The sequence below is a fragment of the Echinops telfairi genome, unplaced genomic scaffold, assembly GCF_000313985.2.
Source record: "Echinops telfairi isolate 266 unplaced genomic scaffold, ASM31398v2 ScPeMD7_18;HRSCAF=68, whole genome shotgun sequence".
NCBI classification, from domain to species: domain Eukaryota; kingdom Metazoa; phylum Chordata; class Mammalia; order Afrosoricida; family Tenrecidae; genus Echinops; species Echinops telfairi.
The window spans coordinates 88,185,777-88,207,190 of NW_022103915.1; the positions used below are offsets into that span (position 1 = coordinate 88,185,777).

At 36.4% G+C, this 21,414-nt stretch overlaps 1 protein-coding gene across 1 annotated transcript; it reads left to right on the forward strand.

The window, feature by feature from the left end:
- The first annotated feature begins 4,218 nt into the window (after window positions 1-4,218).
- On the forward strand, window positions 4,219-11,423 carry LOC101655939 (olfactory receptor 4K13-like). Its single transcript, XM_004698843.2, has 2 exons — window positions 4,219-4,224; window positions 10,476-11,423. Exons 1-2 carry the CDS (start codon window positions 4,219-4,221, stop codon window positions 11,421-11,423), a joined length of 954 nt encoding a protein of 317 aa, XP_004698900.2.
- Window positions 11,424-21,414: the final 9,991 nt, after the last annotated feature.

Genomic DNA, 21,414 nt, shown 5'->3' on the forward strand with positions numbered 1-21,414 from the left:
GGCTGAGGTGGAGGGCAAATGTTTTGAGAATGACGAGGGCAGCTAATGTACATATGTGCTTGACACATTGGATGGATGTATTGATGGTGATGAGAATTGTATGTGCCCCCAATAAAATATTTTTTTTAAAAAACTGTCAAAATTGCATGTCTATGTGTAGAAAATGAAACAGGACCCTCTCCTCACACTATAGGAACTCAAAATGAATCGAAGACCTAAAGATAAATTCTAGAACTATAAGGAGCACAGCAAAAATAGACAGCACTGGTGATCCTGATATATGACATAAAGTACCAACATAATGAAAAATGCAGACAGCAGAATATGAACTAAATAAATGGGAACACTAAAAAAATAAATCGTATGCTTATCAAAATAGTTCCCCAAATGAGTAAAAGATCTATTTAGGCTAGGACAAGCCTAAGACATATCTGACAAGAGACTAATCTCTAAAATTTTAAGAGAAAGGTTCAACAAAAAAAGGGCAAACAATGTAATTTTTACATAGGAAAAGGACAAGAACAGTTACCTCACCAAAGAAGGCATTAAGGCAGAAGAAATGAAGAAATACTCACCTTTACCATTAAAGAGATGCACATCAAACATACAATGCAATACCTTTTCACCAGACAATAATGACACTAAGCAAAACAAACAAGCAGAAACTGGGAAATGTCGGAGAAGTGGTAGGGGGATCCAAATGAAACCAAACTCATGGCCATGGCGTTGATTCCAACTCATAGCGACTGTGTAGTGCAGGGTGGAGCTGACTGTAACAGTCTAAACTCCATTCAAAACTGTTTGGTGCTTCCTTAAAATGCTAAAAATACCATAGGACTCAGTAATTCTGCTCCTTGGGATATATAAGTATGTATATGTTATATGTACAAGTATATATATTATATATGTAATATTTGAGATTTCAACTTTTCAACTAAGTATTGTTATTCAATGACATTAATTATGCTCATCATGCTATGCAAATATTACCATTATCCATTTCTGATTATCAGGTATTTTATCATATAGTCCTTACCATGATTTATCTCTTTCATAGATTAATAGCATCCCGATAAGGAACCACTCACAGAATAAGATAACCCAATGTAGTCTTCAATCCGAAAAATTCAAACATAATTCATGCCTTTTCTCCAAGGACTGCTTTTTAGGGTTGCCGGATTATTATCCTAACTCTGATATATACAACCAATGATTCCCAATTCCAGCAAAATTAAATTCTTTCCATATACATCTTTTCCCTTCTCAGCCCTTCTCTCACTTCTGATTTTGACATTTTTGTTTTATTATTGATGAAAATATTGAACATTGTGAACACAAATGAGATCATGTATAGTGGATAAGTAGTGTAAAACATATGAGTTACATAACCTGTCAATTTGCACTTGGATTTAAGATTACTCTCAAAATGATTATTTTGACATGGTTTAAATTGAAGAGTGCAGAATTTTATGCGGAAGGGTTGGGAATTGGTGCTTTGACCTAGATGGAGGATAGGTAGAAAAGCAGTAGACTCATATTTTAATGATTTTAAAAAGGCTTATGTGATTTAATAAAAGTCCCGTTGATGCTAAGAGTTGGATACTGGGCTATTAGCCATAAGTTCTATGATGCAAGCCCATTACCACTCTGTAAGTAATGTCAAGCTGTTTGTTCCTGTAAATATTACACTCTCAAAGGCCCTGTTAGACATGCCTTCATAATATTTAACAGTTTTTGCCAACATTATAATTCAAAGCCACCAATTATTCAGTCTTTCTTATTCAGTGTCAGCGTTCATATTCATATGAGGAAATTGAAAGTGACGTCTTTGCTTTTTAAATATTTTAAAGAAATATTTTTTAACAAAACTGCCTAGTGGAGCAATTTATTTGATTTTCTGACTACTAGTTCCATTGATGTGAGCTGTAAAATGAAATTCTTGATCATTCGGATGTTCATTAACCAGGGTCTGCCTGTGTGTTTATAGATAATGCAAAGTAATAAAGACCATGGACGTGCAAATGGTGAACTTTTGAAGATGGAATGATGAATGAAAAAGGAAGGAATTGATGCTGAAATTGTAAGGAATGAGAGAAGTCAGAATATGTGGTTATCTGGGATCTTATTTTTATTGGTAATATAAAGCCAATAATGGGTTTTATGTTGAGAGATTTGACATTCAATATATATAGTTTGGTATAGTTCTATCTTCTTGTGGGGAGAATAGAATAGAGCTGGAGTGGAAAAGAGAGGCTAGTTTGTTGTTAGAATCAGTCTGAATTTATTAGTGGTCTATTAGTTGGTGCTTACTCACTTTAAAAATAGGTCTTCCAAAGGGAAAATACAAACTTAAGATTTTGCAAACATTTGTCAGGCCACGCCCTTTGGTGATTTTGTTTTTTAAACAATGACGTACATAACTTGAAAGTCAAAATGACGTATTGCAAAGCAAGCTCACTGCCGTCCAGTCAATGTCCGCTCATGATGACCTTGTAGGCCAGGCCAAGAGCTGCCCTGGTAAGTTTCCAAGACAGTGACTGTTTGCAGGAGCAGGAAGTTGCACCTTTCCCCAAAAGAGTAGCTGGTGGTTATATATACTCCCTCCCACTCTCCTTCCCCCCACTTTTTCAGTACTTTTTGCCTATCTGAAATGTGTCCTTGGGTCACCTCTTGTATTCTGAAAAATTCTATGTCATGTTTGTCAACAGATTTAGATAATAAATTCTGGGTATCCAATTTTGTTCCACCCACTCTGTACAGGAAATGAATGGCAATCTGCTTCTATAAAGATTGATAGTTTTGGTAAACCTCTGGAGCAATTATACTCTGTCACCTATGACCATTGTCAGGAGGAATTGACTACAGCAAGGGACAATTTTGTGCATATATTATCTTCCAAAATCTACATGGAAGAATCTCCCCCTTTCTTGCAAAGATCTACTCTAATGGAGATAAAACTTTGAACTCTGCCATATATCACCTTACCAGAAAAATATTTTTAAAGTGCTGTATTTCATTGTAGTTATCATTGATTGCTAGTGGCCTTATGGAATACTAAATGTAAACAGAACATTAAATGCTTAGTCAAAAAATGGCATACTAGAAATATCTGCTGTGAGTTTAGGATATGAATGTTTTTAGCATATATTTACCACCTTCACTTCTCTGTAATTATTTTCAGAGGGTTATGACAGTTGGCTACCAGTTGTGCAAAACAGAACAAGAGAACACTGCATGGTTTACAATCAAGAAAGCTGCTATTAAGGATTGTAGCCTTTCACTGTACTTATTCAAACTGTATTCAGAGAAAATAGAGAAGCTGGATTATATGAAGAAAAATGTGGTTTCAGCACTGGAAGAAGGCTTATTAACAACCTATGATGTACAGATGATACAACCTTGCTTGATGAAAGTGAGGAAGAGTTGAAATGTTTGCTGATGAAGATGAATGATTGCACCCTTCAATAGGGATTACAGCTCAATGTAAAGAAAACTAAAAGCCACACAACTGAACCAATAGGTAACATCATGATAAGCAGCTAAAAGATTAAAGTTCTTAAGGATTTTGTCTTGCTTGGATCCACAATCAATGCTCATGGAAGCAACAGTCAAGAGATCAAACAATGGACTGCATTGGGTAAATCTGCTGCACAAAATGTCTTTAAAGTGTTGTATAGCAAGGATGCTCCTTTGAACACTGAGGTGGGCCTGACCCAAGCCTTGGTATTTCCCATGGCCTTATATGCATGTGAAAGTTAGGCATTAGATAAGGAAGACTGAAGAATAACCAATGTATATGAATTGTGGTGCTGGCAAAGAATATTGAATTTCCATGTACTACCAAATGATCAACAACAACAACAAATACATTGGCAAAAGTACAGTCAGAATGCTCCTTAGAGGCAAGGTTGACAAGATTGAGTCTCACTTACTTTTGACATGTTTTCAGGAGAGACGAGACTGTAGAGAAACACATCATGCTTGAGAAGAGAGAAGGTAGTGGAAAAAAGAAAACCCTCAAGGAGATGGATTGACATAGATAGTATCTACAACACTGGGCTCAAACAGAAGAACAATTTCGAGGATGACAAAGGACCTGGCAATGGCTCCTGTGGTCTGCGTAGGGTCACTGTGATATGTAATCAACTGACTGGCATGCAATAACAATATAACTGTTGGAGAACTAGTTGAAAAGTTTCCATAGGTGATGTAAAAACAATGCCAATGAAGTAATGTTATTTTTTGCTATTCAGTTGTTGCTGTTACTTGCATTCCTGTATGCCCAACTCATGGTTATGCCTATAATAGGATAGGACCACTGTGAGTCACAGGGTTTCTATTGGCTTCTTCCTAGTCTTTCTTAACCTGGAAGTTCTGCTGAAATTTGTTCAGCATCATGTGGTTGCTGTTTTTAGGTGCCCTCAAATCATTGCAGACAAATTGTTACTTTATGTACAAAAAACCCAAACACTGTTGAGTCCTGTACCATCTTCATAATAGTTATATTTGAGCTCATTGTTGTAGCCACTGTGTCAATCCATCTCCTCCTGGTTCTTCCCTTTTTTTTCCTGGCCCTCTTATTTAACAAGCATTATTTCCTTCAGAGATTGGTCCCTTCTACTAACATATCCAAAGCATATGAGAGGAAATCTTGCCATCGCCCACTTCTAAGAAGCATGCATATTGTATGTACTGCAAACAGAATTGTTTGTTCTTCTGGAAGTTGATGGTACTTCTAATATCCTTCACCAACACCATTATTCAAATGCAACAATTCTTCTCTGGTCTCCCTTAGGTATTGTCCAGCTTTTACATGTACTTGTGGTAACTGACATATTCATGGTTGAACTGCAGCACACCTGACTCTTCAAAGAAACACCTTTAAATTAACAGTTTAAAGAATTCTTGTGTGGCAGATGCCCATTGCAATATGCTATCCATTTCTTGACTACGGTTTCCTGAGCATTGCGTGTGGATCCAAGTAAAATGAAATCCTTGACACCTTAAATCAGCAAACATTCAAACTTCCCCTAACTTTTAAGTGGTAGCCATGTCTGCGGTGCAATGGCCAGCAATCAATCCCATCTCTCCCATTTGAGAGTTAAGATTTTCCCACTGAAACAGTATTGCCTTCATTGTTCTTCAGTCAGCTGTTAGTATCGCTGTTAATATTGGCTTCTATTGAATTGAACTGTTTAGTCCTTGCTAATTATGTATAGTTTTTGCCCTAAAACAATACATTTGCCTCCATGATCTTCCTATTATACTTTATATTTTATGATGTTTTACATGACAACAAATGACTTAGTGAAATTCTAAATCTTCGGAATGTTGGACTCCAAGGATCTTATCACTTTTAAGTAAGGAGCTTGAGGGAAGCACAGCGCAGGCTCTCTTCTCCTTTATATCTTAAAAGGGCAGTGTTCTTTACGTTACAGAAGAATAAGTCTACGAATCATCTTCTAAACCTTTCTTGGTGTCTATACTGCTTATTTAAACTATACATGAATAAAAGCCTCCAATTACCATATTAATTAATAAATATTTAGATTTATAAAATCGAGTTAATAAAATTAGAGCTTTCCCAAATCCATTATCTGTGATAAATATGATAGGTAGGAAACATTCTATAAATATGCTCATCCTCCCCATACCAATGAGACCAAGTGCTTTCTAGAGAAATTTTTAGAGAAGATTCACATGACTGATAAACTTGATGAATTCGTACTCCACTTAAATAATGAGAGAATTACCCTTTGCCCTAAACCCATGGGAAAACCAACACGTTTATTTTAACAATCCCCTCTGGTGATTGATTACCGGTCTGCATCTTCTGTACATCTTTCCTATCATTTTTGTTTTTAATCTAAAGATTATAGTCATGTGTATTCCTGGAGGTAAATCAGATAACCCATATATAATCAAAATCTCACTATCTGCATCTCATTGAAGAGGTTATGAATCCACTATAACTGGTAGGTTAAACTAGTAACACTAGCAGAATATTATTTTTTGTGTATTCTGATAGAATAGATATTTTACATAAAAATAAAGCTGAACGGAAAACACATTATTTTGATGAAGAGAGCAACAATATAAAGGTAATCTTGGTTAGCTAAGTATCTACAAAGCTGCATCCAATTTCAGCAAGAAACAGAAGAGCTACTCCACAAGTGATACACAAATGTTGCTCACATCTGAGTGAGAGGGGTCAGTTTTATAGTCTGAACTTGAGCTTTTGGAATATGAACATGATTATTTTAATCCATGGGGAAAAACTATAAAATGCCTTAGAAAATATGAATGAAAAATTAGATTCTTCCTTTACTAAGTTTGTGATATTAGATTCTTCCTTTACTAAGTTTGTGATAAGTCTGAAATTTGATATAACATTTCAGATAAAAAGTAAAACTATCACAAAATTTTTAACAGTTGACTTATCTTTATGTTCCTACATGGAGTATTTATTTTAATTTTTTTTTAATTATGGAGCACTAAGTGATAGATGCCTTACATTCAGCAATTTTCTTTTCATTTTACCCTGAATTCCACATGTACTTCTTTGATCTATGGCTTTTTAGTCAACACAGTTGCCTAATTTTGCTGCTAAGATATTCACTAAAAAATAATTTTGCAACTATAGACTAGTTCCTATTCATCTAAACCCACTTGTTCTTTTCCATGTAACAGTTAAACAATTCTTCTAATATGTTTTAATTATTTTAATGTTTGAGAAAAAGCCCTTTGTGCATTTAGGTATAATAATTAGGTTTTATCTATTAAGTTTAAAAGTATATTATTGAATTATGTAGTCAGATTGGTTATATTGATAAGTACTTACCAAACATTTCCTTTGGTGAAATTATAAGTGAATATTATCTATGGGTTATGAATTCAGACTTTAATTTTTTAAAAAGAAAAGAAAAGCAAACACTCATATTGACTAGAAATGATGTATCCCTAATTCATACACACACACCTACATATATGTTAGCTATACATTTCAACATGCACTAGCTCTCTTGTTTAAATACTTTTGTGGAAATGTATGAAAATGACTGTCATTGAATACAAACACATAGCTTTGAATATTCTTTACATAATTTCTCCTTACCACCAAAGTTGAAAGAAATGAAGTGATTTCTTATCTTTAAGTCATGTATAAGGCATTAGAAGCAATTCTCCTTAATCACAGGGCATTCACTCCATTCTCAGAGTTAGCTCTGTCAAAGATAACAAGCCCTAGTTAATCCTTTTTATTCCAATATATCTCATTCAAGTTCATGCTCACTCCAATGTCAATTAAAAGTTTGGTTTTAGGTACCTTCAAGTCAAATCAGATTAATAGCTGCAGCCCTATGTACAACAAAAGAAACACTGCCCGGTCCTGTATCACGGTCACAATCATTGGCTAATTAAATACATACTATTAAATATTTAATTTTCCATTTGAGGTTAAACGGTTTAAAAAGGAGAATTTTTATTGGTTTTTATTTGTATTTGTATCTTAATAAAAGCATTTTTCATACATTAAATCCTGATGAATGTTATCATCTATCATAAAAATTTTGAAGCCATGTATATAGCTGTTATTTTTTAAAGCTTGTAATTTTTAAACATATTTTACATGATACATGTTCTTTTCTGTTTTTAATTTTCAAAATTTATGCATATAACTTTAAACCCTGAAATTACTTGTATAATGCTTCTCAAGATTTTTATCTTTAAGATTTAGGACTTTAAGATTAAGGACTGAATTGCTTTGAAAATAATTTCACAACTAACATGTAAACTCAATTACTACATAAATAAGAATATCAATTTTTATGACAATTCCTTATAAAGAAGGCAATGTGATAATTTTATAAGTTAGAGTTGATAGAGAAAATGCTTTCATTAATACCAATTCTTCTTAACAATCTTTCAGGAAAAAAAAGTTTTCATTGATCTCTGAGTCTGGGTATTCTCATAATTATTAGAAAATGAGAGGGTATTAAAAAATATAATTTTGTCAATACACTTGCACAGCACATAGACATGTACAATGAAGTATTCAGATATATCTACATCCAAATAAGCCTTACATTCTATGTAGTTGAAGAGTTGATATTTTATTCTTACATAAAAATAAATCAATGTTCAAAATAGCTAAGCAGATTTCCTTAGTAAATGTTGAGGCTAGGAATAGAATTTGAATCTGAAATTAATTCATTTTTTAAAGGAAATTCTGATATTTTAGTTAAACAATGTCTTTTGAATATCTGATCAATTATTAAGCAAAAAATTTGAAATTCAGACCAGATTTTCCACATTCCAGCCTTCTGCTTGAGAACTAAAACATATAATGAGTGTGTGTATGCATAACAATTTTTTAAAGTACAGAGGGAAAAAGAGAAATGAAACTAGGGCAAAGAAACTCATGTCAAGTTGAGACCAGTCGATTATAGAGCTAGGAGCAGAACTGAGCCAACAGTGGCAGCACATAGTCTGTAGTTCACACACAGAAAATGTAATGTCAGATGAAAGCATTGTATGAGAGAAAATAACCATTCCAGTAGGAAGGGAATGAGTTACTCAGACTCTATAAATACAGAGTACTAAAGAACAAGAGAAAAATAACACAAAACAGGAGACTAACAACTCTAAATTCAGAAAAATGGTCAAAGGAAATTGGAGTTTTTTTAGGAATCAAAGTACAAGTCACAGAGTATCCATGAGAAACAACTTGGGCACTAGGAAACATTTGTCCTGCTATCCAGAAACTCCCTGCTTGCTAGGTGCCATTGAGCCGGTTCCAATTCACAGTAACCTTCTGTGACAGCAGAAGAACACATCACCTGTGCAATTGTTACTATGTTTGAGCCCACTACTGCGGCCACGGTATCAATCCATGTCATTGAGGGCCTTCCTCTTTGTCTCTGTCCCCTTACTTTACCAAGCACGATGTCCTTCCCCAAGAACTGGTCTTTCCTGACAACATATCTAAAGTAAGTGAGATTAAGTCTTCCCATTCTTGCCTTTAAGTAGCATTCTGTTTGTATTTCTTGTGAGAAAGATCTGTTCCTTCTTTGGGCAGTTCCTGGGACTTTCAATATTCTTCACAAAAAAAACATTATTCAGATGCATTGATTTTTCTTTAGTCTTCCTTCGTCAATGTCCAATTTTTACACGCATACGGGATGATTGAAAATACCATGGTTTTGGTCAGGCACACCTTAGTCCCTGCAGTAACATCCTTGCTTCCAGCACGTTAGAGAGGTCTTGTGCAGTAGATTTCCCAGTGTTATTTGATCTCTTGACTGGTGCTTCCATGAACATTGATTGTGGATCCAAGCAAGATGAAATCCTTGAAATCTTCAATCTTTTCTCCATTTACCATGATGCTCTCTATTGGTCCATTTGTGAGGTTTTTTGTTGTCTTTGCAATAAACGTCTCTAGAACATTTATTTAACACTAATATAATTTTGGAAGAGGTAGCATATTAAGAACCTATTACAGACTATGTCCAGCTTAAAACTTGGAGCAAATGAAATCATTGGTATATCTTTTTGGCATGGAAGAGAAGGCTAAGAATAGAGGATATCTGGGAGGAGAAAGAATCATAATTTGCTGAGTTAGGTGTACCATGTCTATACATGTTAAGTATACCATACCTGTGCATACTTGAACATTTCCAATTGGAGGAGGAGACAGAGGGAGAGACAACTGACTACTTTTACCCACTGCCATCAAGTGGATCCTGACCCTTAGCATCCGTTTATGACAGAATAGTACTGGTTTCTAGGGTAAGGAAATGTTTACTTGAGCAAACAAGGATGGGACGATTTCTTTACTGAGGCTGTAAATCTTTGCTCGAGCAGAGAGCCTCAGCTTTCTGCCCCCAGAGTGGCAGGTGAGTTCCAGCCGCTTGAGGTGAGCCGTCCACTGCAACTCACTACACCCTCAGGGATCCTATTGAATATAATCCCCAAACCCACGGTCATAGTCGGGTAGACTCCAGAAGAACCTACAAAGGTTTCCGAGGCTGTAAATAAATCCCTACGGGAGCAAACTGGAGTGACCTACCGACCTTGTGGTTAGCAATCCAGTGGCTACCATACAGAGGCAGCTTTGGGGCACCAAACGTTAAATGATATTGTGTTATTCACTTGAACTAATTCAGTTGACTAGTAGTCCTTTGACATATTTTGAGCATTTAATTCAGGAATCATAGAAGAAATACATTCATATAAAGTCATAATCTACATGTACAGAATTTGACAATCATGTTCACCATTGGCAGGTTTCTGGATCTTTAAATATGTAGTGATTTAACTATTGCATGCATTAGTCAGTTAAATGTCCATTTAAACTGCATTTTTTCAGAAATTCCCAACTTCTCTATTTCTCTCTAGGAATGAAATATTCACTTTCTATGTCTCTATAGCTTCAAGAACAGGTTAAATGGTGACTTTTCCCAGATGACCTCCTACACAAACTAATGGATACGACGAATCGCACAATGATATCTGAGTTTGTTTTGCTGGGACTCTCCAGCACTTGGGAACTTGAAGTTTTCTTTTTTTTCATATTTTTGTTGGCCTATGCAGCAATCGTGGCAGGAAACCTTCTCATTGTGGTCACAGTAACCTTTGACTCTCACCTGCACTCCACACCTATGTACTTCCTCCTTGGAAATCTCTCCTTTCTTGATCTGATCATATCCACAATCACAACCCCTAAGATGATCACAGATTTCCTGAGTGAGAAGAAAACGATTTCCTTGTGGGGCTGTATGGCTCAGATGTTCTTCCTCCACTTTTTAGGAGGGGGCGAGATGACTCTTCTCATCGTTATGGCCGTGGACAGGTACATTGCAATATGCAAACCTCTTCACTACACAACCATCATGAACCGCCGGGTACTTACAGGCTCTGTGCTGCTGTCATGGGGCGTGGGTTTTGTGCACACGATGAGCCAGATGGTTTTTACTATCACCTTGCCTTTCTGTGGCCCCAATGTAATAGATAATATATTTTGTGACCTACCTCTCGTTCTGAAACTTGCATGTACTGAGACCTATGTTCTGGAATTGCTGGTCATTGCTGACAGTGGACTGCTGTCTTTCGTCTGCTTCGTGCTCCTTCTCATTTCCTACACGGTCATTCTGGTGACCGTCCGGCAACGATCCTCTGGTGGACTCTCCAAGGCTCTGTCGACTCTGTCTGCTCACATCACTGTGGTCACTCTGTTCTTTGGGCCATGCATCTTCATTTATGCGTGGCCATTTAGTAGCTTTTCAGTGGATAAATTTCTTTCTGTATTTTACTCGGTCATCACACCTTTACTGAACCCCATTATTTATACCCTGAGAAATCAGGAGATGAAATCAGCCATGAATAGACTAAGGAAACAGCATGTAAGTTCCAGACTGAGCCTCTAAGTAATAATAATGAAAATGAAACTTTTACTAAAAACCCATATAAATTACTTCTCAGAATAAGTTCAATTCATTTTGTGTACAGATTTTTTTAAAATGCTCATCATGTATATTAAAATCACTGGTGTTCCATCATTATTTTTGTAACATTTTATTGAAATGATAATTACCTCAATGGAAATTCAATTCAGTTTTGGAGTAATATATATTTTTATTGTAATAAATATTAAATAGAAAATCTGTCTCGTTAACTATAGTTGGAAACCTAGAACTACATAAGATTATTATTTTTTAAATAAAGAGAAATAAAGTGTGTTTGAATACTTTTAGTTTAGAATCAAAGGTCTTTTACCCATGTCCTTTAAATGGCTAAATGTGCACAAAATTGTTTAAACTCATCTCATCCTACAAGTACACACACATACACCCCTATTTTTAGGAATCTTTATATATAAAAGGATTATTATTATTTAAATTGACATAATTTCTAGATATTTTTATTTGTTTGTTTTTTAAAAATAGTTTTATTGTCATATACTTTACATATCACAAAATTAAATCATTCACTGATAATGAGTTGTGCAGTGCAACCATTACCACAATCAATTTCAGAATATTTTTTTCTCATACTCATTATTATTAGTGACCCATTTCCCCAAATCTTCCCTTTTCATGCTCCTAAGTAATTATTAAAGTAGTTATGGTCTTTATAGATTTATTGATCCTGGATTTTACATACAGAAAATCATACAAAACACAAACAGGAAGCAAATAAACAACATAGAAAAACCTTAATAAAAAACAAAGAATATACTATTAAAAACTAAAAAAATTTTAAAATGGGTCAAAAGGGAGATCAAAGTACAAGGTATTATATTTTGTAAAAGTAAACAGGCTAGTTTCTAAAAGTGGAAGGACATATATGAGAGCTCTTCATCCACTGACATGAAACATATTTATTTCATTCTGTTAAAACCAAATTCCACCCAGCAAATTTACATGGAGCTTCATTCAGCATTCATGCATATTTACTGTCACACATCTCTTAAGAAGCAATACAGGCTTTCCCCAAGTTCTGAACAAGATTCATTTCTATATGTGTCTTTAAGTTGAATTGCAGGTAAGTTGAGACCAGACTTTATGGTTCTTATTTTGCTTTAATTTAGTACAAGGTGGCCCCGTGATAAAAAGCACTTATCTGTGAACCCTAACATTAGTACACGAATCCACTATACACTCCATTTAAGAAAAACATGGCAGTCTACCTGTGTAAAGATTCACAGCCTTGTTAACCCAGTAGATGGAACAGTTCTATCCTCCTGTAAGGTCACCAAATGGACTCGAGGGGAGTGGCTTTTTTGGTTAAAGCAAGAAAATGCTTGGTTGTTTCAAACATTTCAAAGTGAGAGTAATTATAAATAACATTAACGGTCAAGTAGGAGATACTCATAAGCCTGATATTCATAACCTAGGGACGTTCAGTAAAAGCATTAATATGATAATCCCTGTGGGAACAGAATAAACGATGAAGATTCTATCTTCTAAGCATTCATGCCACAACCTAAGGAGCTGGAGTACTGTGGCCGGTCGAGTTTCACTGAGAAAGTCAGAAAACATATTTATACGTGAAGTTAGATCTATGATCTGTGGCCAATAAAATAAGTAGATATTGTCTACTTATGAAACTCAAAATGTCATTATTTTCCCCATATACCTAGTAACCCTTTCAGCTGCATTACTAGGGAATATTGGGCATATCTGTATCTATTTCTGATGAGCTGTGACAGTCATCTTCACAGTATTAATTTGCTTAAGCCCAATGTTGCAGCCACTGCATATCAATCCATTTGCCATGGGCCTTACATTCTTTTTACCGTCCCTCCCCTCTACTGGGGAATAGTATTATCTCCCAGTGACTGGTTTCTCCTGACAACATGTCCAAAGTACATGAGATGTAGTCTCACCATCCTTGCCTGTAAGGAGCATGCTGGACGTACTTCTTCCAAGACAAATTGTTCTGTCCTTTTGGCAGTCTGTGGTAGTTTCAATATTCTTCTCCAGCACCACAATTCAAATGAATCCATTGTTCTTTGATTTTCCTTATTCAAGGTCCAGCATTCACATGCATATGAGGCAATTGAAAATACCATGGGTCAGGAACACCTTACTCCCCGAAGTAACAGCCTTCATTTTCAATACTCTAAAGAGGACTTGTATAGTGGTTACGTGTTGGGCTGCTAACTGCAAGGGCAGCAGTTTGAAACCAACTACTTCTTTGGAGAAAGCCAGGCCTTTCTACACCCATGAAGAGTTATGGTTTTGGAACCCACAGGGGCAGTTCTGTGTCCCACCAGGTTGCTCTGAGTCAGCATCCACTGGATAGCAGTGTTTGTTTTTTTTTTTGGAAAGAGATCTTGTGCAGCAGGTTTACTTGATGTAATATATCTTTTGAACTCTTTACTGTTGCTTCCATGAGCATTGATTGCGGATCCAAGCAAGGCAAACGTTGTTACGACTTCAAACTTTTCTCCATTTATCATGATGTTAACTATAGATTCACTGGTGAGGATTTTGGTCTTCCCACACTGAAAGCTGAAAATCCTTGATGTTCATCAGCAAGTGATTCAAGTCCTCCTCACTTTCAGCAAGCAAGGTTGTATCATCTGCAAACCACAGGTTCTTAATAAGCCTTCTTCCAAACCTGATGCTGATTCTTTTTTTATATAATACAATTTCTCTGATTATTTGCTCAGCATATACATTGAATAGGTATGGTGAGAAGATACAACCCTGATATACCTCATTCCTGATTTTAAAACATGCATTATTCCCTTGTTCTGTTCACTCAACTACCTCTTCATCCACATACAGGTTAGACATCAGAATCCACATACAGGTTAGACATCAGCACAAGGGAGTGTTCTAGGATTCCGATTCTTCTCAAGACTGTCCGTAGTTTGTTATGGTTCACAAAGTCAAATGCCTTTGCATAGTTAATAAAACACAAGCAAACTTCTTTCTGGGATTCTCTGCTTTCAGCCAAGAACCATCTGACATCAGCAATGATATTCTTTGTTCCATGTCCTCTTCTGAATCCAGATTGGTCCTCTGGCAGTTTCCTTTCATATACTGTGGCAACCTTTGTTGGATAATCTTCAACAAACTTTTACTTAGATGTGATTTTAATGTTATTATTTTATTGGGTCCTCTTGCTTTGGAATGGGTAAAATATGGATCTGTTCGAGTCAGCTGACCAAATAGCTGTCTTCCAAATTTCCTGGCATAGACCAGTGAGAGATCCCAGCTCTTAATCAGCTTGTTGAATCATTTCAATTGGTGCTCCATCAATCCCTGGAGCCTTGTTTTAGTTTAATGCTTTCAGTGCCACTTGGACTTCTTCCTTCCGTACCTTTGGTGCTTGCCCATATGTTGTCTTTTGAAATGGTTGACTGCTGACGAGTTCTTCTTGGTTCAGTGACTCTATGTGGTCTTTCCATCTTCCTTTTGGATCCGGTCAGATCCTTTTGATCCCTTTTCTCTTAGAATCTTTCAATATTTCAACCCGAGGCTTGAATTTTTTCTTGAGTTCTTTCAGTTTACGGTATATTTAGCATGTTTTTCCTTTTAGGTTTTTTTTTTTTAGCTCTAGGTCTTTGCACCTTTCATTACAAAATCTAACTTTATCTTCTTGAGCTTCCTTTTGAAATTTTTTATTCACCTCAGTCATCATTTCTTCCAATTGCGTTAGAAATGGTTTGATAGAGAGCAAGTTTCTGAGTTGCTTCTCACTTTAATCTTGTATTTCTTTCTTGTCTTTTTCTTCCATGTGGACTCATTTAGATGGCTACTTGCTTAAGACAGACACATCATTAAGACCCCAGGTGCTGCAATTCTTTCTGATAACCAGAAACCATCTGGTTTCTTCATCATATTTAGCTCTACCCCTCCGATCTTTAGTGATAATGTATTTTGGCAAGTATTGGGGAAGGCCACATCACAAAACAAACTGTTCCTGGATTAGAGCTTACAGCTACATGTGAGCTCAAATCCATTCCTGTATCAAAATTTTATATATACTTCATCTTCTTTAGAGGCAGCATTATCGGGTTATTAAAATTAATTTGAGTAGCATACAAGGGACATTTAGTAATTCTATTATGAATATCTATAGTCCAGCTAATGATATAGAAGTTAAAATACTAGAGTGAAAAGGAATATGTACATGTATATTGAATCTATTGGGCAGAGAATGTTTGCCTATACAGGTTGAAAACTTAAGTGACTGAAAACAATAAGGGTTGTACACAAGCCAAAAAAATTTCAATACCATTCATTCACTAAAGTAGATCATGCCCGCAGAACTAATACATGTCACAAATAGCAAAGAGAATATGGAAATGTATATTGGTCTTAGGTTGCCAATTCTAGAACTTCAAAAACAAAATTTTAATACATTCCCATAACTTCAAAATACATGATAATGGGATAGCAGTCATCTACTTCCTCCATCCCAGAGGGTTTCAGCTTTAAGGCCAAGAGAGTATTTCAGTCCCTTTACTAGCAGCCTTGTAGGACAGTCTATTAAACCAGGGTAACCACAGGAAACTGCTAGATGGCAGGATTTACTAAGCCTTTCCTGCTTCCTGCTAAATGCCAGATGACATCATCTGAAGTGGGGCCTTCTGTGAAAAAGTATTTTTTCCGATGTATGATAAGAGAGTGATAAATATTCATAAGCATTAGACAATCACATCACAATAGTGTTTGAGAGGCCATATTAAATGATTCCCTGATCTGAGAACAGGTGCCAGGTTCTTTGTTAGTGTTTATCAGAATAGTAGTGGTCTCATATAATTGTCCTTTTCTGATTGACTAGCTGCACCCAGTACAATGTTTTCTAAGTACATCCATGTCATGAGATATGAAGGAGCCGTGAAAGGAGGACCTTTTCTTCCGTCAGGTATCTATTTAGGACAGTTCGCAAACGGCTGTCCTAGCTTGTTCTTGTAAACTGCTTCCTTTTCTCCCTGGCAGCTTGCACACGAGTGCAGGATGTCCTTCAACTGCAAACAGTAGGGAACAGCTGCATGTAGTGTTCCCTGGGAGCAGTGAACAAGAGCGGTACGGGTTTAAATATGGAACTCTGTCAAGGCTATGAGAAATTCAAGCTTGGGAATAGTGAACTTATGGGGGAACACTGCCAGTATTTAGTAGATAAAAATAAAGTGCTATGGTCCGTCGGGGCTGCAGGTTTGTGCCGTCTCTGTCTGTATCTATTTTGTTCTGCAGTCTTGTATTGTCTGTGTGTGTGTGTGTGTGTGTGTGTGTGTGTCTGTTTTGTTCTTTGTTCATTTTCCCTACTCGGAAAACCACGACAAAATACTTTGTGGTTCTATGTTTTTTAGAGATGCAGAGTATTCCACTGTGTGTATGTACCAAAGTTTCTTTATCCAGACTTCTACTGGTAGTATTTCAGGTTGCTTCCAAATTATGGTAATTGTAAAACAGTGCTTTGGTGAACATGAGGGTGTATATGTCTGCTCTTGATAGGTCTCTTAGATTTTTAGGGTATACATTAAACACAGACTTAGTGATAATATGGAATTTCTTGTCCCATTTTTTGATGGTATTGTCATATCAATTTCCAGAGTGGTTGTACCTATCTACAGACCCACCAGCATTAAATTAGAGTTCCAATCTCTCCAACAATTGTTCTTTTCTGGTTTTTTTTGTTTGTTTGTTCGTTTTGGACATGGGCTTATATTGCTGGTGTAAGGTGAGATTTCATTATTGTTTTGATTTTCATCTCTAGTAGGACTAATGATTGTGAATTTGTTTCCATGAGACTATTTGCCATTCGAACATCTCTTTTGTTGAATTATCCTGTCTTTTCCCCACTGTTTATTTGGGTTATTTGTTTTTTCTTACAGAGCTATTGCAGTATTGTGATTTTAGAGATTATTTATAGTGTTCTGGGTCATTGCTAGATGTATTTTTGCCCATTCCACGGGCTTTCCTCTAGTCCTTTGATGATGTCATTGGATGCACATGGGGTAATAGTTTTAGTAGGTTTCTCATCTATTTTGTCTTCTATTGTGTGTGCTTCCTTCCTGATGTTTGATGTATGCGTATGCCCTGAATTGACCCCTCACATTTATCCCTATTTTCTCATTGGTGATCTTCATACCTCTGAAGTTTACATTGTGGTTTTTGAGTCATCTTGAGTTCGTTTTTGAACATCAGATGGACACTCAATTCTACCCATTTTGCCATTTATCGAAGGGACTCTCTCCTTTCTAGTAAATGATTTTTGGCCCTTTGGTGGTGTGAGGCCTCCTACTTTGTTTTTCTTTAATAGTTCCTTCCTTATCCTGGGTCTCTCTCTGCCCCATATGAAGATAATCATTACTTTATAGTTAGAGAATGAAGTTAGAAATTGGGTGAGAATGGCATTGTATTTATAGATTACTTTGGGTGGTGTTGACATTTTCATGATATTGAGCCTTCCTGTCCATGAACATAGGATATGCTTACCTTTGCAAAGGTCTCTTTTGGTTTCTTAGAATGGTCCTCTGTAGTTTACTTTGTGAAAGTCTTCTGTTTCTCTGGTTAGCTTGATTCCTAGTTACTTCATCTTGTGTGTGGCTATTGTAATTGGGATTATTTTCTTGATTTCTTTTTCAGAGCTCTCATCATTAGCATGCAAGAATTCAATTGATTTTTATATGTTAATCTCCTATCCAACCACATGGCCAAATCTTCTGACTGCTTCCAACCATCTTTTTTGTGTTGTCAGTGGTGTTCTCTACATATCAAATTGTATCTTGTGACTAGTGATAGTTTTACTACTTTGATGAATTATATTCCTTTGATATCTTTTATGTCTAGTCATTCAGCACAATATTGCATAAAAATGGTTGTAGGGAGCTTCCTTGTCTGACTACTGTCTGCAGGCATGATGCTTTACATTATTCCCTGTTGATCAAAAAGTTGGACATTGACTTTTTGAATAGGGTCATTATTGTGTTAAGAATTTTCCTTTATTTCATTTTGTCATGTGTTATGGTTGTTGTTTTGTTTTAATCAAGAATGGATGTTAGCTATAGTCAAAGAATTTTCAGTATCTATTGATACAGTCATGTTGTCATTCTTTATTTCATTTATGTGGTGGATTACATTAATTTTTTTCCTAATATTCAGCCATCCTTGAATATTTGGTATGATTTCAACTTCATCATGTTTGTTTGTTTTTCGTTTTTTTCTTTTCTTTCTTTCTTTTTTTTGATATATTGTTGTATTCTATTAGCCAGGATTTTGTTGAGAAACTTTGCATTTATGTTCATAAATGTTATTGGACCGTAATTTTCCTTTTTAAATCATTTTATTTGGGGCTTATACAACTCTTATCACAATCCATACATACATCAATTGTGTAAAGCACATTTGTACATTCATTGCCCTCATCATTCTCAAAACATTTCCTCTCCACTTACGCCTCCGGCATTAGGTCCTCATTTCTCCCCTGCCTCCCCGCTTCCCCCTCCCTCATGAGCCCTTGATAATTTATAAATTATTATTTTGTCACATATTGCCCTGTCCGACGTCTCCCTTCACCCACTTTTCTGTTGTCCGTCCCCCAGGGAGGAGGTCACACATAGATCCTTGTAATCTGTTCCCCTTTCCCATCCACTCTCCCTCCACCCTCCCAGTATCGCCACTCTCACCACTGGTCCTGAAGGGATCATCTGCCCTGGATTCCCTGTGTTTCCAGTTCCTATCTGTACCAGTGTACATCCTCTGGTCTAGCCAGACTTGCAAGGTATATTTCAGATTGTGATAGTTGGGGCGGGGAGGAAGCATTTCAAAAGATATCCCGGCTATCAAAAGATATAGCATCTGGGGCCTTAAAGGCGTGATGATAAACAAGCGGCCATCTAGCTCAGAAGCAACAAATCCCACATGGAACAACATATCAGCCGGTGTGATCACAAGGTGTCGAAGGGATCACTGAAGACAAATGGGTGCATAAGCAAATGTGGCGAAGAAAGCTGGTGGTGCCCAGCTATCAAAAGGTATAGCATCTGGGGTCTTAAAACCTTGAAGGTAAACAAGTGGCCATCTAGCTCAGAAGCAACAAAGCCCACATGGGAGAAGTACACCAGCCTATGCAACCACAAAGTGTCAAAAGGATCAGGTATAAGGTATGATTAGAACAAAAATCTTACCATGGCGAATGATGGGGAGAGTGTGGAGTGGAGACCCAAAGTCCATTTGTAGGCCACTGGAGATCCCCTTGCAGAAGGGTCTCGGGGAGGAGATGAGCCAGTCAGGGTGCGATGTAGCAATGATGAAAAATACAACTTTCCTCTAGTTCCTAAATCGTCCATAATTTTCTACAGACCAATACCAATACAGTTTGGAATCAGGGTTAGGCTAGCTTCATAACATAAGTGCGAGTGTTTGTTGTCCTTTTATATATTCTGGAGCAATCTGTGTAGAATTGGTGACAGCTCTTTTTTGAATATTTGGTTGAATTCCCCTTCAATGCCATCTGGTCCTGGACTACTCTTGGTTGGAAGGTTTTTTAATGACCTGTTCTATTTTTTATTTTGGTTTTGGTTAGTTGAGATTTTCTACATTGGTCTGAGTTATTTTGGGTAGTTGATTTGTTTCTAGCAATTTATGTATCTCATCTAGTTTTTCAAGCTTTTTGGAGTAAAGTCTTTCATAGTAGAATATTATCCTTTTTATTTCATGCATCTCTGTTGTGATGTGTGTTAGACCAGGCTGACTAGGAAAACAAATCCAGAGACACTGATGTACATAAAGCAGAGAGATTTATCACAAAGTAATTATATATCAAGAAAACGTCTCATCCTAGTTCTATACAAGTCCATAAATCCAGTGCTAGTCCATAAGTCCCTCCTCAGACTCACACAGTCACATGCAATGATGCAGAATTTAGGAAGATCAAAAGCCAGGGTGTACAAAGGCATGTGGATCTGAGGAGGTTGGGAACATTGTAGGGTGCCAACATCTCTGTGTCAGTAGCAGGAAGGTGAAGACAGAGAGATAGGGAGGTTCCATGGGCCCTCCTCATGAGAAGGCAACACTCACAAGGGGGTACCAGCAGTCTGTGACTTGATAGATTGTGTACCACCCCTACACTTTAATATATTATCAAAATGATGTAATGATGACTGCCATAATGTAATGATGTAACTACCACATGATGCCACTCTTTTAATTTATAACTCTAGATATTTGCATCTTCTCTTCCTTTTCCTTTGTTAAGTTTGCCAGTTTTGTCAATATAGTTACTCTTTCAAAGAATCCGTTTCTTGTTTTCTTGATTTTTTCTATTGTTTTCCAGTTCATTCATTTTTGCCCCAATCTTTATTGTTTCTTTTCTCCTTTTGGTTGATGGGGTTGTTTGTTTGTTTGGTCCCTAGTATAATTTTTGAAGGTACCGTGTTAAGGCATTGGTTTGGCTTTCTCTTCTTTTTTCACATGTGCACTGACTGCTATAAAGTTGCCTATGATAATTGTGTTGTCTACGTCCCAAATGTTTGGGTATGTTGTGTTCTACTTCTCATTTGTTTCAAGGATTTTTAAAATGTCATCCTTTAGTTCATCTATTTGCCAGTTCTTTTTAAGTAGTATGTTGTTCAGTTCCATATAATTTATTTTTTGCCCCGTTCTTTATAATAGTAATTTCTAGTTTTATAGCATTGTGGTCTGAGAAAATAGGTTGTAAAATCTCAAAGGTGTTCAGTTTATTAAGGCTTTTAAAAAATCATTTTGTTGGGGACTCATACAGCTCTTATCACAATCCCTACATACATCATTGTGTCAGTCACATTTGTACATTTGTTGCCATCATCATTCTCAAAACATTTGCTTTCTACTTGAGCCCTTGGTATCAGCTCCTTATTTTTCCATCCCTAACTGCTCCCCCCACCCCACTCTCACCACTGGTCCTGAGGAGTTCATC